General features: G+C 54.2%; 1 protein-coding gene across 7 annotated transcripts in view; it reads left to right on the forward strand.

Moving 5' to 3' along the window:
- The first annotated feature begins 10,289 nt into the window (after positions 1-10,289).
- Positions 10,290-22,565, forward strand: part of AGO2 (argonaute RISC catalytic component 2) — a 113,353-nt gene continuing 101,077 nt past the window's right edge. For 3 of the 7 annotated variants that reach the window (XM_073230288.1, XM_073230289.1, XM_073230301.1), the window contains exon 1: positions 12,500-12,654. In XM_073230288.1, coding sequence (XP_073086389.1) covers positions 12,633-12,654 — 22 coding nt within the window. In that variant the 5' untranslated portion in view covers positions 12,500-12,632. Of the gene's footprint in view, positions 10,469-12,479; positions 12,655-22,565 lie in introns of those variants that run through there. The other 4 variants (XM_073230293.1, XM_073230294.1, XM_073230290.1 and 1 more) reach the window with 4 other exon arrangements.

A 22,565-nucleotide genomic window follows, 5' to 3' on the forward strand; every position in this document is an offset into this window, starting at 1 on the left:
CCAGTGCACATTAGACGGGACCAGACTTACACCCCTGGTCCTCCAGGCAAAGAGCGGGCAAGGCCCAGCCTTACTGTGGCAGACAGTGGGCAGTCAGCAGGCCGTTGAGGACACAGGACAACCCCTGCTGTGCACCAGGCCTGGAAGTCCACACTCAGAGACAGAGACTTCACTTTGCAGCCTCCTGGTAGGCGCTGAAGTGGAGATAGCCTCGACCCTCAGCACACCAGGTCTTATCAGTAACCACTGCTTCAGGAGGCACTAAGGGGTCCCAGCTCGTAGGGCTGAAAGAGAGCCTCAAGCACAGCCTGGCTGATTCATGGACCACAGGCAAGAGGGTCTGCCCCGTGGAGCTAGTTCCCAGCCCCAGGTGGCACTCTTGCCTTCACTGCAGGGTGCGCCAGAGAGCTGGAGTGGGGGGTGGGGGTGACGGACACTGGGGTACTGGGACGAACCTTAGCTTCCGTCACAGTTATGGCGGGAAGCCACCCATCAGCATGTTACCCTAGATAAAAAGAAGCTCATAAAGTAGGGATCAAAATCATGCCGAGTGCAAGGAGCCAGGCACAGAAGGCCACATAGTGTACAACGCCATGTGCAGCGAATGCCTGGAGCAGGCAGGGCCACGGGCAGAAAGGGGCTTCTGGGGGCGCTCATGGGGACAGGTTTCTGTTTGCGTGATGGAAGTGCTCTGGGCTGGACAGGAGACTGACCGGTGAGTGTGCTGGACGCTGCTGAGCCACACACTTTTAAACAGCAACGCTTAGGTTGCGCGTGGTGTTATGTGTATTGTTATGTGATGTGTATTTCACCACAATAACAAAGAGAATCAGTGCTAATTATCCTAAGAGTCCTTTAGTGACCCCTTAGGGAACTGACTCATGAAAGTAGTCCAGACCAGGCCCTGTGTCCATCCCCACACCACCTTGGGACCTCTGGTGTGGCCATCCCTCCCACTTCCTGTCCTCTGGGTAATGTCAGCTGAAGCTTACAGTTAAATTTCCAGAGAAGGCTGGTCATTCTAATGCCCAGGGAAGCGCTGAACAGGCCCAGGCCTTTCCATAGCTTGTTTGAAAGACCTTAATCACATTCCCTTTCAGCAGCAACACAAAACAAGGCTTAAAACCTGCACCTCTCAATTGTGGCTCCTGTTCCCTAATTTAAGGAACCACACAGTGTCTGAAGGTCATCAGCATGGTCCTTGTCACAGAGCCATGGAGGGCCCCTGGGGTCCCCCAGCTCATTAGGGAGCTTAGAGAGCTCAGAAGGCCATTTCCAGAGGCCCCACTCCACCGATGCCTCTGTCTGTGAGGAAGGGCCCCCAGGGCCCCCAGGCAGACACCTCCAGCTGGACCAGGATACGAGCCCCCAGGGGCCCAGACATCGGGGGTGTTGGCTCTTGGGGTCTCTGAACTGAGGGAGGGCGTGGAGTGTGGCTGTGGGAGGGGTGCCCTGGACCAGGCCCCTTGTGTCTTTGGCGTAAGCCACAGAATAGCGTGGCCTTACGGGAGACCCTCACACAGCGAAGCAGCGGCAGTGGTAAGAAACATTAAGTGCCAGCAATGCCCTCTTCTCTCCCTCTGCCGCTCTCAGGACTCAGCCTGGTTGGCAGAGCGTGAGGGGGAAAGAGGAAGCCCTGTCACAGCTGAAACAGTGCTGTTAAAGAAGGCGATTCTGTGAAAGCCGACCCAAGTGTTTTCTGGGACTAGCACATTTTTCAAGATACACTGGATAAAACCCAGATAAAATTTCCACACGATCTCTTGCATAGTGGCTGGGCACTAATCAATGAGGTAGTTAAAACCCATATTTAAATCATTTTGAAAAATGGTCTAATCTTGATCAATTATTATTTTTTCATCTTATCTCATCTTATCTAATGCTTCATATTTCCTGCCCAGCAGCAGAGGGTAATTATGACATGTAGGCTGCCAGAGGGATTGCTTAAGTGGCGTACACCTTTCTCCTTTAAATTCACAGGGAAATCTGAAGTAGAATGATTTCTGATTTTTAAACTTGGTTTTCATTTAATTAATCTCAGAAGCCAAGACGCACATCAGTATTCTATGCACACATTTAAATTACAAATTTCAATTTACCAAAGGAATACCATGCCTTCTCTCATACCCCTTGCTTCATGAGTAATTTACCACTCTAGGTGCATGTTACATTGTTATTATAAATCAAACAATGTTAGCATATGTGTTTATTTTCTTGCTCTTGTAACTATAAAATAGATACATTCTTATATTAGATATTTATCAAGTTTATTTTGACTACTTTCTGTAATCTATTGTATAAAATGTATTCCTTAATCTGAATCTCTGTGGATTCTATAATATTCCTGGAAATGGGTATCAGCATTTGAATTGTAAAATGAAATCACCTTCTGGCAGAAAGCGTGTCCGTCTGGCCGTTAGGTTTCACAAGGAGGACCAGCCAGGCAAATCAGATTATTAGGCCATATTCTCCCATAAATTGAATAAACTAAATTTTCAGCTCTAAGAGTTTGGCAAAAATTTGTTTAAAGAAGAGATGAAAACTTTAATTTTTAAAACATTTTATTGGCAAAGATATAAAGGAACTAACAATATTTTTATGTCCCCCAGGACTTTGAATATATTGGGTTAAACTTGGTGCCTCGAAGAGAATAACAGCAGTCTCAGAAAAACGCATTTTCTTTTTGGTCCTACAAATTCATTTGCTGTTAAATATCAATTTTAGAACCAGTTTGCCAGTTTTCTTTTTTTTAGCACCCAGGATTCCGAATCGGTCAGCTTCTGCCGTATAGCAGCATTAAACGATTTCACTGAACGTCGGGGGCCCCCTGGAGGCCGGCTCACTCGGGGGCCAGGCAAAGGCCGCAGCTGCCCAGGGGAGCTTTCCGCTCCATGAGCTGGTGGGCAGTGCGGAGGGGGCCAAGCCGCACAGCCACGCTGATGCCCCTCAGGGCAGCTCTGCTAACATCCACCTGGCCCAAGCACTCATATGTTTGAGCCTAGCACCCGTGCAGTGCGAAATAAACGCCTTTCATGGGAGCAGGCAAGGGAGCAGTGACTTGTGGACGCTCGTCTAAGCTGACACCCCTGTCCTACAGACACCCAGACTCCTTGGGGTCATAAAACAGCCTTTGGAAGCCGGTGATTTCCAGTGCACGTCTCCCTCCCCGCCTCCCTCCCTTCTTTTGTCCAGAGGTCTTTACTTTGTTCGCACCTATCCAGCCATGAGTCCCCAGGGATGGGCTCCGGCAGCTCAGGCTCCTCGCCATTTTTCTTGCAAAGGGTGCTTCTCTGGGCGGAGCAGGCCGGGCGCTTCAGTTGAACCCAAGGACCTTTCTCTGGCTTCCTTCTGTTTCTGATCACTTTACTTCACATGCCTCAGGAAGCTCTCTCTGCTCTCAGGGTGCTTGATATGCTCAATCCGCACATTAATTCTCTTTGCACGAATTTTACCTTTTCCTTGTTTCTCTATCACAACGCCAGATGCAGCTGGGTGACAGTGCAGGCTCCTCCAGCTTTGCCCTGGTGACATCTGTGAGCCATTCCTTTTCGAATGGCCCATTGCCTGATGTCTGCTGCCTCTCCTTTCTTGTAGATTCACATGTATATGGCCAAAGATGACCCCATGTTTTCTCAGAGGTCTAGAGAACATACCGTGGGGGCCTCTCCTCTCTCCCTTTGTGATGGTCACTTTGGCAGATCTACAAGGCGGTTCTGGCTGAAAGGGCCACCAGAGCTTGTCTTTCTTCACCCGGAAGGCTGAGCTAATTCAGTTGGCGGCTGTCAACCCCCCACACTGTAGGGAGGAGGTCACCCTGATTTCTGGCGTAACTTGGAAGGGGCGCAGAGGACTGAGTCCTACATCTGTAGCACGATCTCCTTCTGTCCCGCCTACTGTTGATGTGCGCATAGCTCTCAGCACCGGTGTCTACAGAAATGAGAATAGAATTGACAAGCCTGGTCTCAGTCCCACCACAAGTCGTTCCTGGAATAACAGACAGAAAAAGGAAGCCCCATTCTTTTCTTTAAGAAATGTGTTTCCAGCAAAATTGAACTTTTCATGGCTAATGACTATTATCCCAAACTTGTGATATATTTGTGTTCAGATCAGTTGTGAACCTACAGTTATAATGATAATAAATGTAGGAGAATCATTTAAAGCCTTGTAGGAAATAAAGCAAATTAGAAAATTGCAATTAATATATACTTTTTTGTTGCAGAGAAGTATGTAGAGCGTTCAGTAAGACTTTCAAATGTAACAATACTACCTTAGGATAAATACCTGTGGAAGAATTTGAAGAGAAATGTGAGGTCTGTGGGTAACAGGAAGATGCCAAGTATCTAAATGTTAAGAGGTTGATCATGTACAATTCTTAATGGATCATGTTAGATATCAAACCGATATGGCATTTATATTCCATCTGGTTACATTTTAAAAAGTGATATGACAGTTTTGTTTCGAAGTGTCAATATTTACAATATGCCAGAAATTGTATTCCTTGTAACTATTTAAACTTACGAAATATTTTAACTGTCAACTTAATGTGTGAGGGGGATAAAAACTGTTTAAAGTTATTTTAGGGAGTATGTGAACAACACGGGAACTTGCAGACGCCAAATGCACCCGGGAGCCTGGCGGTCAGAAGGAGGCAGGCCGCCCGTAGGGGCTCCCGTGGGACGGTCCCAGCGAGCCTGCCGGGAGGGGGCTGAGGTCAGGGTTCAGACCGATTGGCTCCGGGTTGTGGCCGTGGCGCCCCTGCTCCAGGTTCCTGTCCGCAGCGTGAGGGTGGCACCCCGAGGCCCGCGTGAAACCGGGCGAGTGCGGGGCTGCGAGTGGGGCCGGGCTCGGGGAGACATGGGCAGCGCATCCCCGCGGGGGACACGCCTCGTTACCAGGGGCCGGGGCCCCGCTCGGTTCTCCCCGGACGGGAGCGGAGCAGGGGGACCCTTCCCCCCCGACGTGAAGGCCCAGCAGGCGGTGTGCAGCCGCCCCTACCGCGCGCCAGGCCGACCCGAATTTCCCAGAAAAAATCCAAACAGGGGGCGCACTTAGGGTGTATTTTGATGAACAAAAATTCTTAATTTAGTGAGATCCGATTTTTCATGTTTTCCTTCATGGTAGTGTCCTTCCATCTCGTTTTAGCAACCTTCCCCTGCGTCAAGGTCAGGGAAACCATCTCCTGTGTGGTCTCGCGCCGGTTTGTTGTTTGCCCCCCACAGTCCGTCCACACCAACCGAAGCTGGGGGCACCGTGTTCCCTGGGCGACCCCCGGTGCCCAGCCCGTGTGTCACGCAGCCCGTGGGCTCCGCGCCGCGGTCCCGGGAGCCGCCCCCTCCTGAACCCAGCGCCGCCCTCCCGTGGCCGCCCTCGGGCCGCCGCCCCCTCCCCCGTGGTCCTCGCCCGCTGAGAGGCCCCGCCGTCCTGCTCGGTCCCCGTGGCGCTGGCGCGGTGAGTCCTGGCACCCGGCGGAACCAGGCCCGACACCCAGTTCTTCTCTCCCAAGAGGGAATTGGCTATTTTTGTTCTTTGCATTTCCACATAAATTGTAAAATAAATTTGTGAAGTCCTCCCACCCCACCGCACAACCACTAACACCAAAAACCTACTAGGATTGCATTGTATCTACAGGCCAGTTTGGGAACAAGTGACATCTTTACATTATTGAGTCCCAATCCAGGAACATGCAATCTCCCTCCATTTATTTAGGTCTTACTACATTTCTCAGTAACGTTTTCTAGATTCCTGTGTAGAGGGTTTACACATCTTCTATTAGATTTATTCCTCAATTTTTGATGTTTAACAGTGTTTAAATTCCATTTTTGATTGTCACTAGTACATAGAACTATGGCTAATTTTAGAATATTGATCTTATAGCCAAACACTTTGCTAAATGATAGTTTATCCAAAGGTTTATGTTCGAGGATGAGAATGGCAGTGTAAAAGAGTTGTTAGGGTCAAAAACGATTGCTTGTCCATGTCATCATATGCTTTACCACTTAGGTAAAGAGTGGCATGTTCACTACACGATAAAGAGCCTGTATTGACCTCTTTTGACCCCAGGCAATGCTGCACATCGCACACACCAGAGCACATCCACGTCATCCCCAAGGACTTTGGGCAACGTGCACGTGCATGACTTTGTGACTCTTGACATCGGTGTCGACAAGGCTTCTCAGCATTCAGCACTTGCTCTGAGGGTGGTTCCCACACTGCGCTCCAGAAACTTGGGCTGTCCTCAGCTTGGGACAGAGGGAAGCAAGGAGACCCGCACTTCGCGGGTGAGACCTTCAGCCCTTTGAAGAACTGGATGCCGAGTCAAATGTAAGCGGTGTTAAGCAAGTTTGCCAGACGGGAAGGTGGCGATGACGCCCGTGTGAAGTGCCGCGGCTTGAGAAGAAGAGGTTCATAGAACTGAACGGCCGTTCTGGGTCTGGAGAAGAGGAAGGTGCAGCCTGTGGTGAGACAAGCTCACCGGATGCGGACTGGGCCCTGCAGGGGCCGGGCTGTCAGCCCAGCAGAGGGCGGGAGTGACCGGGGGCGCTGTCACCAGGCGGCCACCGCCACGGCCTTTCTGGCTGCCCAGTCCAGGCCCTTTGGGAGTGGGATGCTGCTGAGCGCGGGTGGCCGGGGTGTGGATGGCTGCGGTCCCACTGCCAGGCCTTTCTCCTCTTCCCCAGCCCGGGGGGGGTGGCGAGGCTGTGTCTTTGGGGTTGCTTCTGTTACCTCCACGGGTAAAGGTGGCAGTCATGGGACGACAAACCTGAGCGCCACTGTCCAGAGTACAAGAAGCTGCGTGGCTCTCTGGGTTGCCATGTGGAAAGACGGTGCCAAATGTCCTCTTACTCCTCGAACCACTCAGCTGCTGACTCAGTTTCTCCAGGGGCACCTGGCCCATGGGTTTCAGCCTTGTTTTCAGATTGCCAACAGCTCACTTACTGTGGAAAGTTCTCTGAGGCAGCCCAAGTGTAAATGTAAGTAAGTCAATGACAGATGAAGGTAGGCCGCCCCAGTGCTTCTGGGTATTTTTTCCTGACAGTCCCCGCTGGTGGGCATGGAACCGTCCACGTCAGCGGGGGGTATAACAGGAACCGTGGCAGGTACAGGAGGCCTGGCAGAGCAACAGCCCTCAGGGGCGGATAGGAGGGTGACCCAGTGAGTCCTCTCGGTCACAGAGATTCTGAGGGCAGTGCCCTTGGTTACAGATGTTTGTTAGATCCCTGCACCTCTCCCGAGGGCAACTTCGAATGTCCTGTGAACTGCTTTTAGAGATGTCAGCCTGGGAGGTGACTTCTCCAAGAAGGGAAGAGACTTTCTTGCAAGGTGTTGGTGTTAATCTAGTAATTCTGTCTTGGAGTGTGTGTGGGGGGGGTGGGGGGGTTCTAGCATACTAGAGTATGTATTCTTTTAAATTCACCTTTTTACTTTGCGATAATTGTAGATTCACATGCAGAGTAAGAAATAATATGGAGGAGTCCTGGGCACACTCTATCCAGTTGTCCCTGTGGTAATGCCTTGCAGAACTGTAGTTCAGTGTCACAGCCAGGGTATCGACACGGATGGAGTCGAGATACAGGGCTTTTCTGCCGCCATGAGGCCCCTCAGGTTTGCTCCCCAAAGCCACTCCCTCCTCCCGCCCATCCACACCCTTTGAGCCCTGGAAACCACTTATTTGTTCTTCCTTTCTATGATTTTGTCTTTTCAAGAACGGCGTATACACGGAATCATAAAATACGCAACCTTTTGCAGTTGGCCTTTTTCACTCTGCATGATTTGCTAGAGATTCATCCGAGTGGTTGTGTGTAACAACAGTTGGCCCCTTTGACTGCTAAAGAGTGTGTCATGGTGTGGATGGATCACAATTTGTTCAAACCACTGACCCATTGAAAAACATTCGGGTTGTTTCCCCGAGTTTGGGGTTATACAAATGAAGCTGCTAAAAATACTCACGTATACACGTTTATGTGTAAACATGGATTATCATTTCTCTGGCAGAAACGCCCAGGGGTAGGACTGCAGGGCCTGTGGTGGTTGTGTGTTTAGTTTTTGGAGAGACTGCCAAACGATTTTCCCTAGAGACTGTTCCATCAGGCATCCCCACCAGCAGAGTCGGCATTTCCCCACGTTTCTCCCCGGCCCCTCAGCGTTGCTCTTGGCCCTCTTTTTTGTGGCTGTCCCGACAGGCGGTGCTGCTACCTCGTGTGGTCTGGCTTCGCATTTTGCTAGTGATCGGCAGGTGGAGCATCTTCCCGTGGGTCTGTCCCCGCTGGAACCTCCCCTTTGGCGAACTGTCTCCATGTCTTTTGCCGACGGTCTGAGTGGAGTGTTGGCTTTTTCACTCCGCTCTTGAATTTTCAGAGTACTTTATATGTTCTAGTCCCCTGTGCTTTGTCAGATGTGCAGTGTTCACATACGGTCTGCCGCTCTACAGCTTGTCTGTTTACCCTTTAAACTGGGCCTTGCACAGGGCAATAGCTTTTAAGTTTGATGAAGTCCAGTGGAACCATTTTTCCTTTTCAGGGTTGTGCTTTTAATGTCAAGCCTAAGAACCGTTTGTCCAGCCCTGGCTCCCAAATATGTTCTCCTTTTTCTTTTTTAAGTTTTATGCTTACATTTAAATCTGTTGTCCATTTTGAGTCAATTTTTCATTGTCTTCCCGTTAACAATATCTTGGCCATTGTTCCCTTATTACACAGAGAAAGAATACAGCCCAGCACAAATAGGGTATTTACTGGATGCAGCCCCCTCCTGCACTCCTGTGTTCCCGTGAATGACACCCGGGGCCCAGTGAGGTCCGCGGCCCCCTGCGGCAGGGCGAGGGCGAGGAGTCTTGATTGTTCGCATATTCAGATTCTGACTTAACCTTTGCTGTGTACACAAAATGAGGAAGTGATTTACGGGTTAAAACTAAGTGGTTTCCATTTAATGTCGGGTGCAGTGGGTAAAAGAAACTGCATTGTATTTTGTCCCTGCTACCATAGAAGTATTTGTCAACTCACAACCATATTCTTGAGTTTTTAATTCAGAAAACAGCCAATTTTCCTCTTTATTAAAGTATCATTGATATACATTGAATATAGTTGGTTTCAAATATACAGCACAGTGGTTCAAGAGTTACCCATATTATTAAATCCTCACCCCTTCTAGTTCAGTCACTATCTATAAACAAGTTGTTAGAGAATCATCAACTCTACTCTCAGGGCTGTACTACCGACTGTGACGGACTTACATTGTGATTGTGAATTATTGTGCCCCTTTATCCCCTTTTCCCTCCCCCCCAGCCCCTCCCCCTGGGTAACCACTAGTCCCTTCTCTGTGCCTATGAGTCTACTGATGTTTTGAAAAACAGCCAACATTTTTATTCCAAGAATCTTAAAGTATTAGAGCTAGAAGGTATCGGAGAAAGGTTTCCCACGTTTCCATGGAACCTGAAGGCCCCTGGGATAAACAGGGTTCCCAGGCCCAGTAGGTGTGGGACAGGTTGCATCGGCTCTGTTCCCCTCCTTCCTTTTTGTAGAATCACCATTCTTAAAACTGTTAAAGGCTCTGAGAAGGCTTGCCGTCAATGAATCTGTTTAGTGTTAACTCAGTGTTTCCCCATTTATTTTGCCTCCTAAACCCTCTTTTATCGTGTGCAGAACATGTTTGTGGAACCACTGGTTTCTTCACGTCCACATTTCAGTCTTGAGGAAATGGAGGGTTCCCGGAGCTGAGAGCTTTGTGGGCCGCACTGCCCCAGAGCTGATGTGGGCTTCGCCCTGATTGCCCTCTGCCTGTGCTGAGGGTCGCTGCTCTGGCTCGGGTGCACCGGTGTGCAAACCGACGGCTGGTCGCAGCCGTGCTAGCCTGTGAGAGCGCAGGGACCCCCAAGGCCCAAGGCCCAGGGGATGAACTGCACGGTGGGGTTTTGCTGGGGGAGGGCCCCTGTAGACCCGAGAGCCCGCCCTCTGCGGGCCACCTGGCTCGGATACAGCTGCGAGGAGCCTGGGCTTGCGTGGACCTGCTGATTTCGGGAGAGGGCCAAGGCAGAAGGGCCCAGGGCTTGCTTTGGGGGACGGCGGCCCTGTGGGCCATGCTGGGGAGCAGAGGGCAAAGAGCAGGTAGGGAGGAGGGGAGAGAAGACGAGCCTGGCGGGGCGCGTGGGGCTAGCGCCCCAGGGGCCCGGGGCTGCCGAAAGCGGCGCGATTCCCCCCCGCAGGCGGTGGCGGGAGGGCCTCGGGGAGGCTGGCCGCGCGGGCAGCCCGGCGCTCCACCAGCAGGGGGCGGCGCTGGCCAGGCGCGAGCGAGCCGACCTTCGCGGGAGACGCGCGCGCCCCGGGCCCGGCCCCGCGGAGCGCACGCGCCTCCGAGCCTGGCGACCACAGCAGCCAGCGGCCGGGCAGCTAAGCCTCGGATTCGTGATTTCGGGCGGAAAGTAGTAAGGTGGGTGCGTGAGGGAGACGCAGGCGCACGCAGAGCTGGCCCTTGGCAGGTGCGTGGTTCGTCAGTCAGAGCCGTAACAGTCATGGCTATTGTTTTAAAATGTCCGTATTGTCAAACATAGCGAAGGTACGGAAAAGAATGTAAAAAATAAACATGCAGCTTAAAAGGCTCGCAGAGGGACGTGCAGAACGGCCGGAGGAGCGCGCCCGGTGCCCCCCGAGCCCCGGCGCGGGTAGCAGGTCATGGCGCACCTCCCGCCCCGGCACTTCCGCCCATTCCGCCACCCACGGAGCCGCCTTCTTGCTCGCCTTAAGCTTGTTACTACTTAGCTCTGCGTCCTCAAATTCCAGCTTAATTCTGCCTGTTTGGGAACTTTTCTAAATGGAACCATGCAGTCTGGCTTAGGGCTGCTTTGACTCAACACTGTGGAGATCCATCCATATTGTTGCATTTAGCTGAAGGGTGTTGATTTCACGGCTGGATTCCACTTTGTGAACATGTGTCGCTGTAGTTACTTTGTGGCTGATGGATATTAGGTGGTACCGAGGCCTGGGATCCTAAACACACATTTCAGCCGCCTGTCTACCTAAGGGTCAAGAGTGATTGATTGGCTTTTACCAAATGCCGCCAGCATTTTTTCCAAAATGATCGCACTGATTCACATTCCCACAGTAACACTCGAGAAAGCGAAGATGTGGATCTGAAGGGCCTGGAGCAGGGGAAGGGGAAGATTCTGGCAAAGCAGGCAGGGGCTGTGTCACACGGAGCACTGTAAGCCAAATCCAGGATTGGGGACCACAGGCAGATGGAAATGGGGAGTCAGTGAAGGGTTCTGAGCACTTCGGGCACAAAATCGGATTTGTGCTCACGCAGGATGACGGCTGGGCGGAAAGCCAGTGAGGGAGAGAAGTGATTCAGGGGGCTTTTCGGGCAGTCCGGGCCTCCAGGAGGGTGGTGGGGGGGGGCAGAGGCTAAGGGAGGGTGGGGCGGCGCGTCCGGGAGGCCGACGCCAAGGATATCAACGGCCTTTTAAGTTTCTCTGTGGAGGAAAAGCTGGTTTTCCTGTATTTACCTAGGGACGCCCTTGAGGATTCCCGAGGATTAATAATGACCGCCTTCCACGCTAAATTCTCCGCGAGCAGGGCTCCTGTGCAAGAGGGATCCCTCCTGACCCCCAGGCCAGAGGGATATACAAGTCCTTGCACCCAATGTGCAGATGCCATACGTGGTTATAGCGGGAGGGGGGTAAGCACGCAAGTTAAAACGGTGATGAGCAACTTTGGGTCGTATTTCGCCTTCTGACTTCTAATTACTCCCACGCAGGGGACCAAGGAGGTCACCACTGGCTGGCTTCCCTGGAAAGGGCCCCAGCAGGGAGCCTGAAGGATGGGGGATTTGGGGCAGACGGAGAACGTTCTGGCGCAAATGGGGCAAGTGCAGCAATGCAGGGAGCACTGTGATGGGGTCGGTAGGAGCTCCGCGGAGCGAATCCGGGGAGGCCCCCGAGCGCTGGAGGCCGGGGCTCCAGTCCGATCTCATCCCTGACGGCAGCTCAGATTGCCCAGGGACGTGCCAAGTTTTCTTACCCGGATTACCCGGGTTCTCGGCCGGGAGGTGGCGGTGTGGTCGTGTGCAAGAGCCGGGATGCGTTCAAGTTCAAGCTCCGAGAGCCCAGCAAGCTTCCCGACATTCATGTTTTGTTAATAACTTAAAAAAAAATCCAAGCTGGGATCCTGGGGCCCCAGGACGTGGACCCCAGCGCCTGGTCAGCGCCGGGCCCAAGCCCACCCGGCCGGGTGCGGGTCAGGCGGCAGAGGGCCGCGCGCGCCGCGACCCCGCGAGCTGCCGGAACGGGCCCCCCACGCGCCCGCGGCGGCGGCGACAGCGAGGGGCGTGTCTCCCCGGCCGGAGGCGTCGCTCCTCTGCGCGGCGGGGAGGGGCCCCCGCCCGCGCCCCCGCCGCCCGCGCCTCCGCGCCCCCACCGGGCGGTCCCGGGCGCCCCCGCGCCAGACGCCCCGCCCCGCCGCGCCCGCCGCGCCCCGCCCCCCGCCGCCTCCGCCCGCCGCCAGGGCCGCGTCGGGTAAACCTGTTTGGCGAGGCGGCCGCGCCGGGGCGGATCGTGCGGCCGGCGGCTCCCTCGCGGCTCGCGGCGTCGGGGCCCGTGGCGCGCGCGCGGCCGCCCCTCGGCCCCGGAGCCCCTCGGCGGCGCCACCATGTACTCGGGAGCCGGGCCCGGTGAGTGCTCGCGCTCGGGCGCCGGCCCGGCCGTTCGTTCGCGCGCTCCCCCCGCGGCGCCGGCGGCGGTTGGCGGGTCGGGCGCGAGCGCGGCGCGGGCGGCGGGCCGGGGCCGGGCCGGGGCGGGGGGCGCGGGAGCCCAGGGGCTGAGGCGCCGGGAGCCGGGCGGCGGGAGCAGGGAGCCGGGCCGCCGCGACCACTCGGGCCCGGGGCCGGGGCTGCGCGTCCGCGGCCTGGGCCCTCGGCGCCCGGCCTCCCCGCGTGTAGGCCCGAGGCCTCCCGCGCCGGGCCGCGGCGGGTGCAGGCGCCGGGGCTGCGGCGGCGCCGGGCGCGGACGGCGGGAGAGGGGCCGGGGCTGCGGCGCCCCCGCGAGCCGCGGCGAGCCTGCGGCGCGCTCAGTTTCGTTTTTCTTTTTGCCAGCACTTCTGCGGCCCCTTCTCTGCAGGAAAGTCTAGAAATGGTGCATTTGGTCCAGTTTCTGTCGGTGGTTAGGACTGTAGCCTGAGGGGGATAGGAAGCGGACCCTAAACCCTAAAACTGCGCGCATCTCATTTTCATTCCAGACACGCTGGCTCCTCATTCAAGTGCTAATTGCCTTTTGTAATTTACTAGCAGAAGGTAAGGAGATGTGTTGATTTCCTTAGTACCCCTTCCCTCTAGTAAGACTCTCTTTGTTTGGAAAAGTTCTAAAAAACTTAACAGCAGTAACATTTCCCCATTTTTCAAAATGCAGAGGAGAAGGGCCGCTGACTTGCTGGGTCAGGAAAATGGTCAAGTGTTGTAAAGCTTTTCCACCTTCTTCCGCCAGGCACGTGGCTCCTAAATTTCCCGGCTGGCCCTGCCACTTGGACAGGGCATTGCCTGTCCCCTTTGTCCGCCAGGCTCCAGCCGGCTGCAGGCCCCGCAGGGCCCCCAGCTTGGTCCTGGCCTTCCACAGCCTCTTGCTGATGGGGCCCTGGCAGGACCCATTTTAGACCTGCTCCAAATTAGGAGCCTGGAAACCCCTCCTGATGCACTGGGGCCCCTTCGCGTTGCCCCCCACTGCTGTGTCTGTAAGCAGCTCTGTGCCTTGTGGACATAAGTGTCTTTTCTTTCTGACGTCACTTAGAAAGCTCCAAGGCTGAGCCTGACCAACTTTGAAACCCTTACAGGCTCTCAGCAATTTGATTAAGAATGGCTTTAATCCTATACCTGGGAGGGGACTTGGCCTTGGTGGGGAAGGGCCCTGGGCTCTGTTGTCGTGGTCCTGCGGGCAGATCTGGTTTCTTGAGACCCTGGGCCCGCAGTCCCCACTGTGAAATGACACGATGTTCCTCAGCCAGTTCGTCTCTGGGAAGGAAACCAGCAAGTGGCAGCCACCACCTGTACCGGTTTTCAGATTTTCAGTTTGGAAGTTGAAAGCCCAGAAAAAGTGAAGAATCTTGAGGAGGGTCAAGATTTTGTGTTGTGTCCTGTGTTAACTGGGCCATAGGGCAGCTTGCTCAGTGGGTGGTGCTCACTCTGAAGATGGGCAAAGAGGCCCAGAGAGGTTCCGAACCTTGCCAGAGTCGTAAGGCCAGTGAGCATTAGGACAGTGTGATCCCAGGCTGGCTTGTACACTCTCCTCAGAGAGGCAGCTGTCAGTCCTTTTGACCTTGACCCACAGTAGGAAGTACCTGTGGTATCTAGACAGGACAGTGCACATGTGCGCTCACGGACAGTTGAGGCGAGAGCTTCAGGAAGCGCGCTTCCCCTTAACAGCGCTGTGCACGAGGGTATTTTCCCCTCTGTTTTGTTTTTAAAATGCTTTAGTCCTCTGGGTCTCCAGGCTCATTTCTGGTCTCTAACGGCTTTTAGAAGACTCTTGCTGCAGTGCGGGCCTTTGCATTGTGGACTGAGGGCGAGAGGGCCCCATGGTTCACAGGTAAACCTGCCCTGGAACAAGACAGCTCTGGTTGAAAAAATAAATGGCTCTGTAGACTAGTTCTGAGCTGATGGCAGGGTGGGAATGAACCCGAATCTCAGGCCGAACAAGTGTGCTGTGACTATAAGGCCGAGGTGCAGCTCAGTTTTACTCTACACAATGATGCTTTTAATATTGTTGAAAAGGAATTTTTGAAACAGTATCTCTTCAATGAAACTCTTCGTTAATACTATGTTTCCTGTTTTAGAATAACGAAAAGAGATTTTATCTGGGTTGCAGAAAAGTTACAAATAGCTTTGCTGTTTCCAATTTTAATATACATATTAATCAACTTATTAAGTAAATTAACTTACTAAATAGAGTTCTCAATAGGTCTGTGTTATGCCCATTGCTTACATGAATTAGCATCTGGACTCCACAGTTATGTTTGTTAGTATTTCTTAAAAATTTAATTTATATGATAGAGTCAGTGGTTTAGGATGGGTGGGTTTTCCAGAGAACCCGGACCTTCCTAGATGAATGGTTAGTTTTTGGTTTTTATTTTAAAGTCAATTAAAGATCTTAAACTGTGTCTAACTTGTTGCCTACTCCAAGAGGATTGTTCCTGTTGGTTTTACTGAGCCCTCACTCCTGCAGGCTTTATACCCCTGCCAGACTTGCTACAGAGTATCTTCTGTGGCATCTAGGACTTGTTTGAGAGTAGCCTAAGCAAGATTGTGGCTGAGAATAACCGACTTTCACTGTGGTTTCTAGTGCTGTGCACTTCCTGCGCCCACATCCCCCACCCCCGGTCATCTCAGGGAATATACGATGCCGTCTCCCAGTCGCTGTGACTTTTGCCATATAGCAGATGGCCCAGATGGCCCTCTGCCTCTGGCCAGGCTGCTGCTGCCTGGAAGATGTGGTTGGGTGGTCGTGCAAAGTCCCCTTGGATCTGGTATAAGCCTTGAGGAAGGATTTAAATAGGTGTGTAAGATAAAACCATGTACAAGCCAACTCTAAAGTGCAAGGTTTCCAGAAGTAGAATTTGTTTCATTGTTGCTAACTTGTTAACAGTTCAGTGTCCAAAGTTTTAATAATGTCAATTATTCTTTATCATGAACTATGCAACATTACTGTAACACAACCAGTCTGAGAAAATACATTTTTGTTTCCTGAATTGTTATTATGAATTGTTACTGTGAACGCTCAAAATGTAACAATTTTTAAAATAGCTTCTATTAAGAAATAACTTGAAATGCACAGCGGTAGCGGGACTAGCAGCATGCCCCCATTTATCCGTCATCAAGCTTCAGCAATTTCCAAGATTTTCCACATTTGCCTCAGATATGCCCATTTCCCCATTTTCTTGGTGGAGGTATTCTAAATCAGATGCCAGACCTGTCCTTTGGCCTCTGATCCCTTAGTGCCATGTCTCAAGGACAGGGACATTTTAAAATCCAGCGCCATTATCACATTTGACATTTCATAATCAATTTCTCTCATCTCAGAAGTGTATTTACGGTTCGTTGTTTTGGATCCTGGATTTTAATAACAGTTCTCACAGAAATCTGGCTTTATGTCTTTTGAGGTTCTTTAATCTGAACTACAGAGCTAGCCCCCACCCCCGCTGTTGACTTGAAGACATTTAGGTCTTTAAAGTCTCACTTCTTTAGAGTCTGTACGTCCCACCATTGCCCCGTTTTCTTTCATTAATCGGATCTTGAAAGAACCCAGGGGGCAGGGTCCCTCGGTTTTGTTGAGGAAAACTGGGTGGAGACCCAGTTGCTTGTGAGTTTGATTCTGACGCGTTACTCTCAGCCGTGGTTTGGATAGCTGTCCTCGGTGTCCCGCTGCAGTGGAGCCCTGTGCGACATGGCGCTGCCCGTGGCGGGGCTGGGGTGCAGCAGGCAGGCTGGTGTGCAGGCGGTGCACTGTGTTCTGCCTTCCCTGGTGGGGTCAGGAAGGCCTCTGTGGCGTGAGATTGGGACAGCCCCTTGGGCCGCTGCCTGCTGGCTCCTCTTTCGGGGCACCTACCAGCCTGGGTGTGGTGCCATGGTTGGGGTGCACTAGCCACTTAAAATGCCTTCAAGCTACACTATTCCAATTTTTTCGAGGCCTTTTTTCTCTACGAGTTTAAAAACCTAAAGCCACTGTTTGCTCTTGGTGGCGAACAGCTGTGGCCTTCGAGTTGACCTTTCCATGGGGCTGTGCTCCGCATGACCATGCGCTTCACCGCTGAACCTGGCAGCTTGCGCAGGTGAGATGGGGAGAGCGTGGCACACACGGGGGCTGTCCGGGCAGAGCGGGATGGATGTCTCTCTGACAGCGAGTCTTCAGTCTCAGGCTTGTAGATAGACTCAAAAATAAAGGGCTTAAACATTTCCAACTCGTTTCACTCTGAAGTGGCTTTGCGCTTACTGAAATGCTCATAAAGTCTGAAGGGCTCAGTGGCTTATGAGATGTCTCCACCAGTTTGTACCCAAGGGTCCCCCTGCGGCCCACAGGCCCCTCTGGGCTGCCCACTGAGCATGGGTGGTGGGGGGCTGAGAACCTGGAGGCCCTGCTTTCCGTCTTTTATTTTCTTCAAGGTCTCGGCCCAGAGAGCAGACAGACTGGGAGTCTGGTTGCCAGCTCTAGCCCTGCCCTCATCCGGGGTCTCAGTTTCCCTGTGAAAGTGGGGAGTTGGGCCTGGCTGGCTCAGATTGCCAGTGTCCAGGTCTGGTGGTGTGGGCAGGCCACAGGGAAGGTGGCCCTCTGCCCGTGAGAGGCCTGTCTGCTTTGCTGAGCACGTGGAGTCAGGCTCCGACTTGCCCCGGAAGGGTAAGCCCAGCGCACTGCAGGGGGATGGAGGGCTGTGGCACAGCGCCGGCAGGGCATGGTGGAGAGGGCAGGAGGCCCTCGGGGCGGGAGGGCTGCGGATGGAGTGATGGCAGCACCCCCTGGGGTGTGACGTCAGGACAGGTCGCTCGGTTTGGGCCAGAGTGGATCTTGTCCTCTGTACTTGATGGTAGACTCCACTTAGTGATATCTGCTGGTGGCCAGCTGCCAACCATCCCTTATTATCTGGAGGACTTTGGCAAGTTATAGAGTTTCCTAAGCCTCAGCTTCATCCCTGGAAAATGGGGAAAATGGCACCAACCTCAGGAGGCGTGTGCTAAGTAGGGCGGCCCGGACCCTGGCGAGGACCTGTCTGCAGTGTGGTCTGGCTCTGCCTCCCCTCAGCGAGTTTGTAAAGCATGAGTGAGAACCCAGCACAGGGTCGGCCTAGAGGAAGCAATGCACAGTGGGACTGGGGCTGGCCACGTCCTCGGGGTGGTGACTGCATCGCTCAGATGTTTGTGTGAGCGACTTGGTGGGGCTTCGAGGTGGAGACAGGGGTTGCCGCGTCTGGCCTTGTTACTGGCAGACGCCAGGGGCCGCAGGACACTGGCAGGCTTTGGGCAGGAGGACATGTGGCATTTGGACAGTTTGAGTGAGGTTCTGGGAGGCTGAGGCAGGCTCTGGAGAAGTGGTTGGAACAGGCTCAGCGAGGGGGCGCTGGGGCCACGTGTCCTGGGTGATGGCTTTGTTAGGCGGGGTTTGAGACCCGTTGGCACTGAGAGTGGGCGCTGGGAGAGGACGTAGGAGATGAGCCAGCACAGCCACCCCCACGTCTGCCTCCTGCAGCCCCTGCGTTAGGGCTGGGACCGAGGGGGCAGCGCAGGGCAGAAACTGGAGGGCAGCCCCCAGAGCGGGGGGCCAGCCCAGGGGGACACGTTTCTAAGAGGTGAGAGCGTGGATGCCCCAGAGTGGACTTTGTGACGGGCCCCTACTCACGCTTACCTGTGGCTGCCTTTTGTGCTACAGTGTAAAGGCCGACGACGTGCTGGCCCTCCTCCCTCCGGCTGTCCTTGCTGCAGTTCCCGTTTGCTCTGAACGTGACCTGCACTTGCGCTCCAGTGGGACAGAGGAGACGGAAGGTCACTCCTGGGAGCTGCAGTCAGTTCTCAGTGAAAGTTCTTTGCATCCATCTTGGAAGAACCTGTGGCCGCAAATAGAACCGCAGCAAAGCCTAACGCAAACCGGCCGGTCTCGGGAATCCGGGCGGCTCCTCGCCTGCATCTCTGTCACTGCATCTGCAGGGCATCCCCAGTCTCCCCGGGCAGTCCCTCAGGGGCAGTGTTTTGTAGTTTTTCAGGTTATTTCTGGGTGTTTTGACTCTGAGCTCCAGTACTTAGAGGGTTGCACATAAAAGGTCAAAATACTGAGGCTCCCAGGCCAGAGGTGTTGGAGATGTCCTGTCAGCTTGAGTGAAGCTCCCAATGGCTGGATTTTACTGTATCTTTACAGTGTGATGCTCAGGCGTTGCTAGACAAGCTTGAGCCCACCAGAGTGTTCACGTGGCTGAGCGTGAGGTGGGCATGCTTGTGCAGTCTCCAGTGGGCCGGGGGAGTGGGAGACCCCGCCGTGGGAACTCGCTCACCACCTTCTGCAGCCGCTTGGGTCAGTCTTGCTCTAACGGAGCTTTTGTAGGACCCGAAGAGGGCAGGGTGCTCCCCAGCTGGCTCTTCCGGGCGGGGGCCCCCGAGCCCCGTTTCTGGACAGCGAGGGACGGCGCGATAGCGCTCTCTAGGGGCCAGGGCCCATCCACACGCGGCGGGCTGAGCCGGGCATGAGGGAACCGAGCGCCAGGGGACAGCAGCTTCCGGGGCCTTGTGGCAGGCAGGCGGCCGCATCGTTTGTTTTTTGTAGGAGCAAAGGAATTAATAGAGAAATTAAAGAAAAAGTAGGGGAAGCAAAGAAAGATGCAGAGAGAGATGAACAGGATGACTTTCTCCTGAGAGTCGCGAAGCATCTCCAGGAGGGCATGGCCTCACCTCACCATGACACGCAGGGCACAGGCCCAGGCTGGGCTGAGCTCGCCTGAGCCGTGTGTGCCCCTTGACCTCTCTGAGCCTCCGTCTGTTCCTGTACAGAGAATGAACTGATGGGGGAGGTGCTTTGGCCTGGTGGCAGATGCAGGCACGTGGCAGTGGCTGGCCGGTGTGCACGCACAGGACTGCCTACTGCTCCGTGCCGTTCCTGCTGCTGTCCGTTTATCCTTGCTGTTCACGCTGCATGGGACGGTGTTTTCTCCCTGTACGTGCTTGGTTGTGCACGCTGGCTCCCAGCTTGCCTCTCCTCTCCTTGGTTGACCTCTGGGTCTTTTCTTTGCAAGTAGAGAGATAAGAAAACATTTAAAAAAACCTTATCCTTGATAAATAACATTTATCTTTGTGTCTGTGGCTCAATACCAGGGAAATGAGAGATCAGCTTGGATGCTCAGAGCCCCCATTCCTGGCAGCATCTGCCAGGACAGATCCAAATAGAATGCAGGGCAGTGAAGCCCATGGAGACGGGACTCGCAGCCGTGAGGGACCTGCCTTGCGAGGTCATGTGGACAGAGTGGTGCCCAAGGGGCACCCGGATCTGTCTCTGGATGATGAGCCCAGGCCCAGCTATGCTTGTAGTTCCCACGTGCTGGCTCTAGAGCGACCCTGCTGGTGATGGGGCTGGGGGACATCCCCGGGGACACTCTGTCCCCTCTGTGTGCTGCTACTTCATGAAGTGTGCCGCTTGTTAGATGTTGTAAGTGGCTCATGACAAGAATGTTAGACTTGGAAGGTGTCTCAGAGCATTGGAGACATAATAGCACCTTGACCTTGAGCTGCAGGCACTGAAAGCTTTGGGGAGGAGCTCCGAGGAGCACATGGAGGGAGAGGGCACTCAGAGCAGGCCCTTGGCAAGTGAGGTGGGTACCTGCATAGAAGGGACTGGGCAGGGCTGGGTAGTTGAGAAGGTAAACCTGAAACAAGGCCTAGAAAAAGGGGAGGGAGGGAGGTGAGGGGAGGGCAGGCAGGGGCAGGCTGAGGGGTGGGACTCTGAGCCAGGACGGATGCAGCCCGTGGGGGTCCCTGTGGTCACTGTGTTCAGAACAGACTGAGTGGGGGTGGGGCCCGGCCGGGGCTCTGCTGGGAGGGGCTGAGCCTGGGTCAGGTGGGAAATGAGGGCTGGGAGCACAGGTCGGGCCCTGGCCTCCCAGGGACTCTGGGTCATCTCACCTGGAGCCTGGATGCAGCCCCTGCCCCTTGTTAGTTCGAGGCAGACCCCAGTTATTGTACTTACAGATGTTTCAGAAGTTCACTGCAAGGTGAGGGTGCCTGTCTGCCCCCCACCCTTGGCGTGGCCCCTCCAGTCACCCAGTTAGTGCACGTTTCCTCAGTGTCCTGAGCCACATGGTTGGTGTTCAGATCTGCCCTGTTCTTCACATATTAAAAATGCTTAGCATTTGATTGATTTAGGGTCCAAGTAAGGGCCACATTGTGATTGGCTGGTGTGTCTGTTCACTGTCTTAAAAACAACAGCTTTACTGAGGTATAACTGAAGTACCACGTAATTTGACCTTTAAAATGTAAAAGTTGTGTTTTAGTACATTCACCGACTTGTGCAACCATTTCCACAATCCAGTTTTGTACACTTTTGTCCCTTCCTTCCAAAGAAGCCTGGGGCCCGTGGGTGGTCTCTCCTAGCCCTGAACAGCCGCCGTCTTGTCTCCAGTCTCAGGCCCTCCTTCCTGCCCGCTGCTGGCTGTGTCCGGGGCAAAGAAACTGGCTTGCGTGCGCTGGCATGTTCCCACAGGCTGGATTTGGCATCTTCCTGGTGTGATTGTACATGTGCCTCTGTCCTTTGTGGACTTGCTGAAAATCAGTGGTTGCATCCAAAGCAGGGTCTACGTCTTTGGGTTCTGAGGTTTTATTTCGGAGTGAGTGCCTCGCCACCGCCGGCCGGCCCCCAGGAGGCAGGTCCGTAGGTTTTCCCGCTGCCACCGCTGTTGGTGGTTGGTCGTCAGCATCCATTAATCCATTAGGGTTTGTGCCCTGCTGCTGTTGTGCTTGTTCAATAAAAACCTCCCTGGTGAGCTGTCTGGTTTGGGGTGAGCCCGGAAGGCAGAGGGGAATGCCTGACCGGTAGGGGGTCAGGGCCACCTGACCAGGTCGGCAGTCCTGCTGTGGGAACCTGGAAGGTGGGCCAAGGGAGGGTTTGTTCCCTAAGTAGGCGGCAGGCCCCCAAGGGTGTTCAGTGGCCTGTGAAGCCTACGCTGGGCTGGCCTGGTGGCCGGGAAGCCTGCCCTGGGGCCGAGGCAGAGGTCATTCCCCTGGAGTTGGCCTGGGGAGAATGTGAAGGTAGTAAGGAAGGAGCAGCCGGAGGTAGTCTCTTTTGTAGACATGCTAAACTTGAGATGATTCTGAGAAGCCCAGGGGAAGGAAAATGGCTGCACGCACTCTGCAGGTCCACGGCCCAGCATGGCCAGTGGTTTCCTTTATCAATGGCTTGCTGCCTGGGGTCATTTCCGTCACCTTTTGGTCTTTTGTCTGTTTCCAGCATCCTCCATAGTGTTTTCTTTTTATTCACTAAGTGCTTATTACATTGAATTGTTTACTGCTTGGAAATTAAATTGAGTGACTTGAAACTTGCATACACTTTGGAAAAACCCCGGGGCTGGTCTGCCCTGGGCTTGGCCCTGTGGCCTCCGTCACCCTGTGACTCTGTGGAGGCCAGTGGAAGTGGGCTTGCCCAGCTCTGCCTGCAGCCCAGGGTGGCCCCAGACGTCAGTGCCCAACAGTATAGGGAAGGGACCTTGGGGCCGCTTAATCACATGACTTAGGTGGCGGGAGTACTTGGGAATAATAGGTCATCCCGCAGCAGAGGGCAGGCAGCGAGTCAGCCTTCCTGTCCCAAGGCCTCCCCGCCAGCCTCCCAGGAGCAGATGGGCCGCAGGCCAGGATAGATGCTGAACTCAGGAGTGTGCCCCGAACCTGACTGGAGGCTGAGAGGCTGAGAGACTGAGTTGCCTCTGTGCTCTCAGGGCGCGTCTGAAGCTGTGTCCTGGGAGACGGCCCGGAGGCCCCGGCAGTGCCGGGCATGGGAATCCGCCCTCCCCCAGGCCGTGGAGCCCGGGAAGCTCGGTGTCTTGTCTTGGAGATGGGGATGTTGGAACGCCTCCCTC

This window comes from Manis javanica, chromosome 2, assembly GCF_040802235.1.
Source record: "Manis javanica isolate MJ-LG chromosome 2, MJ_LKY, whole genome shotgun sequence".
Taxonomy (NCBI): Eukaryota; Metazoa; Chordata; class Mammalia; order Pholidota; family Manidae; genus Manis; species Manis javanica.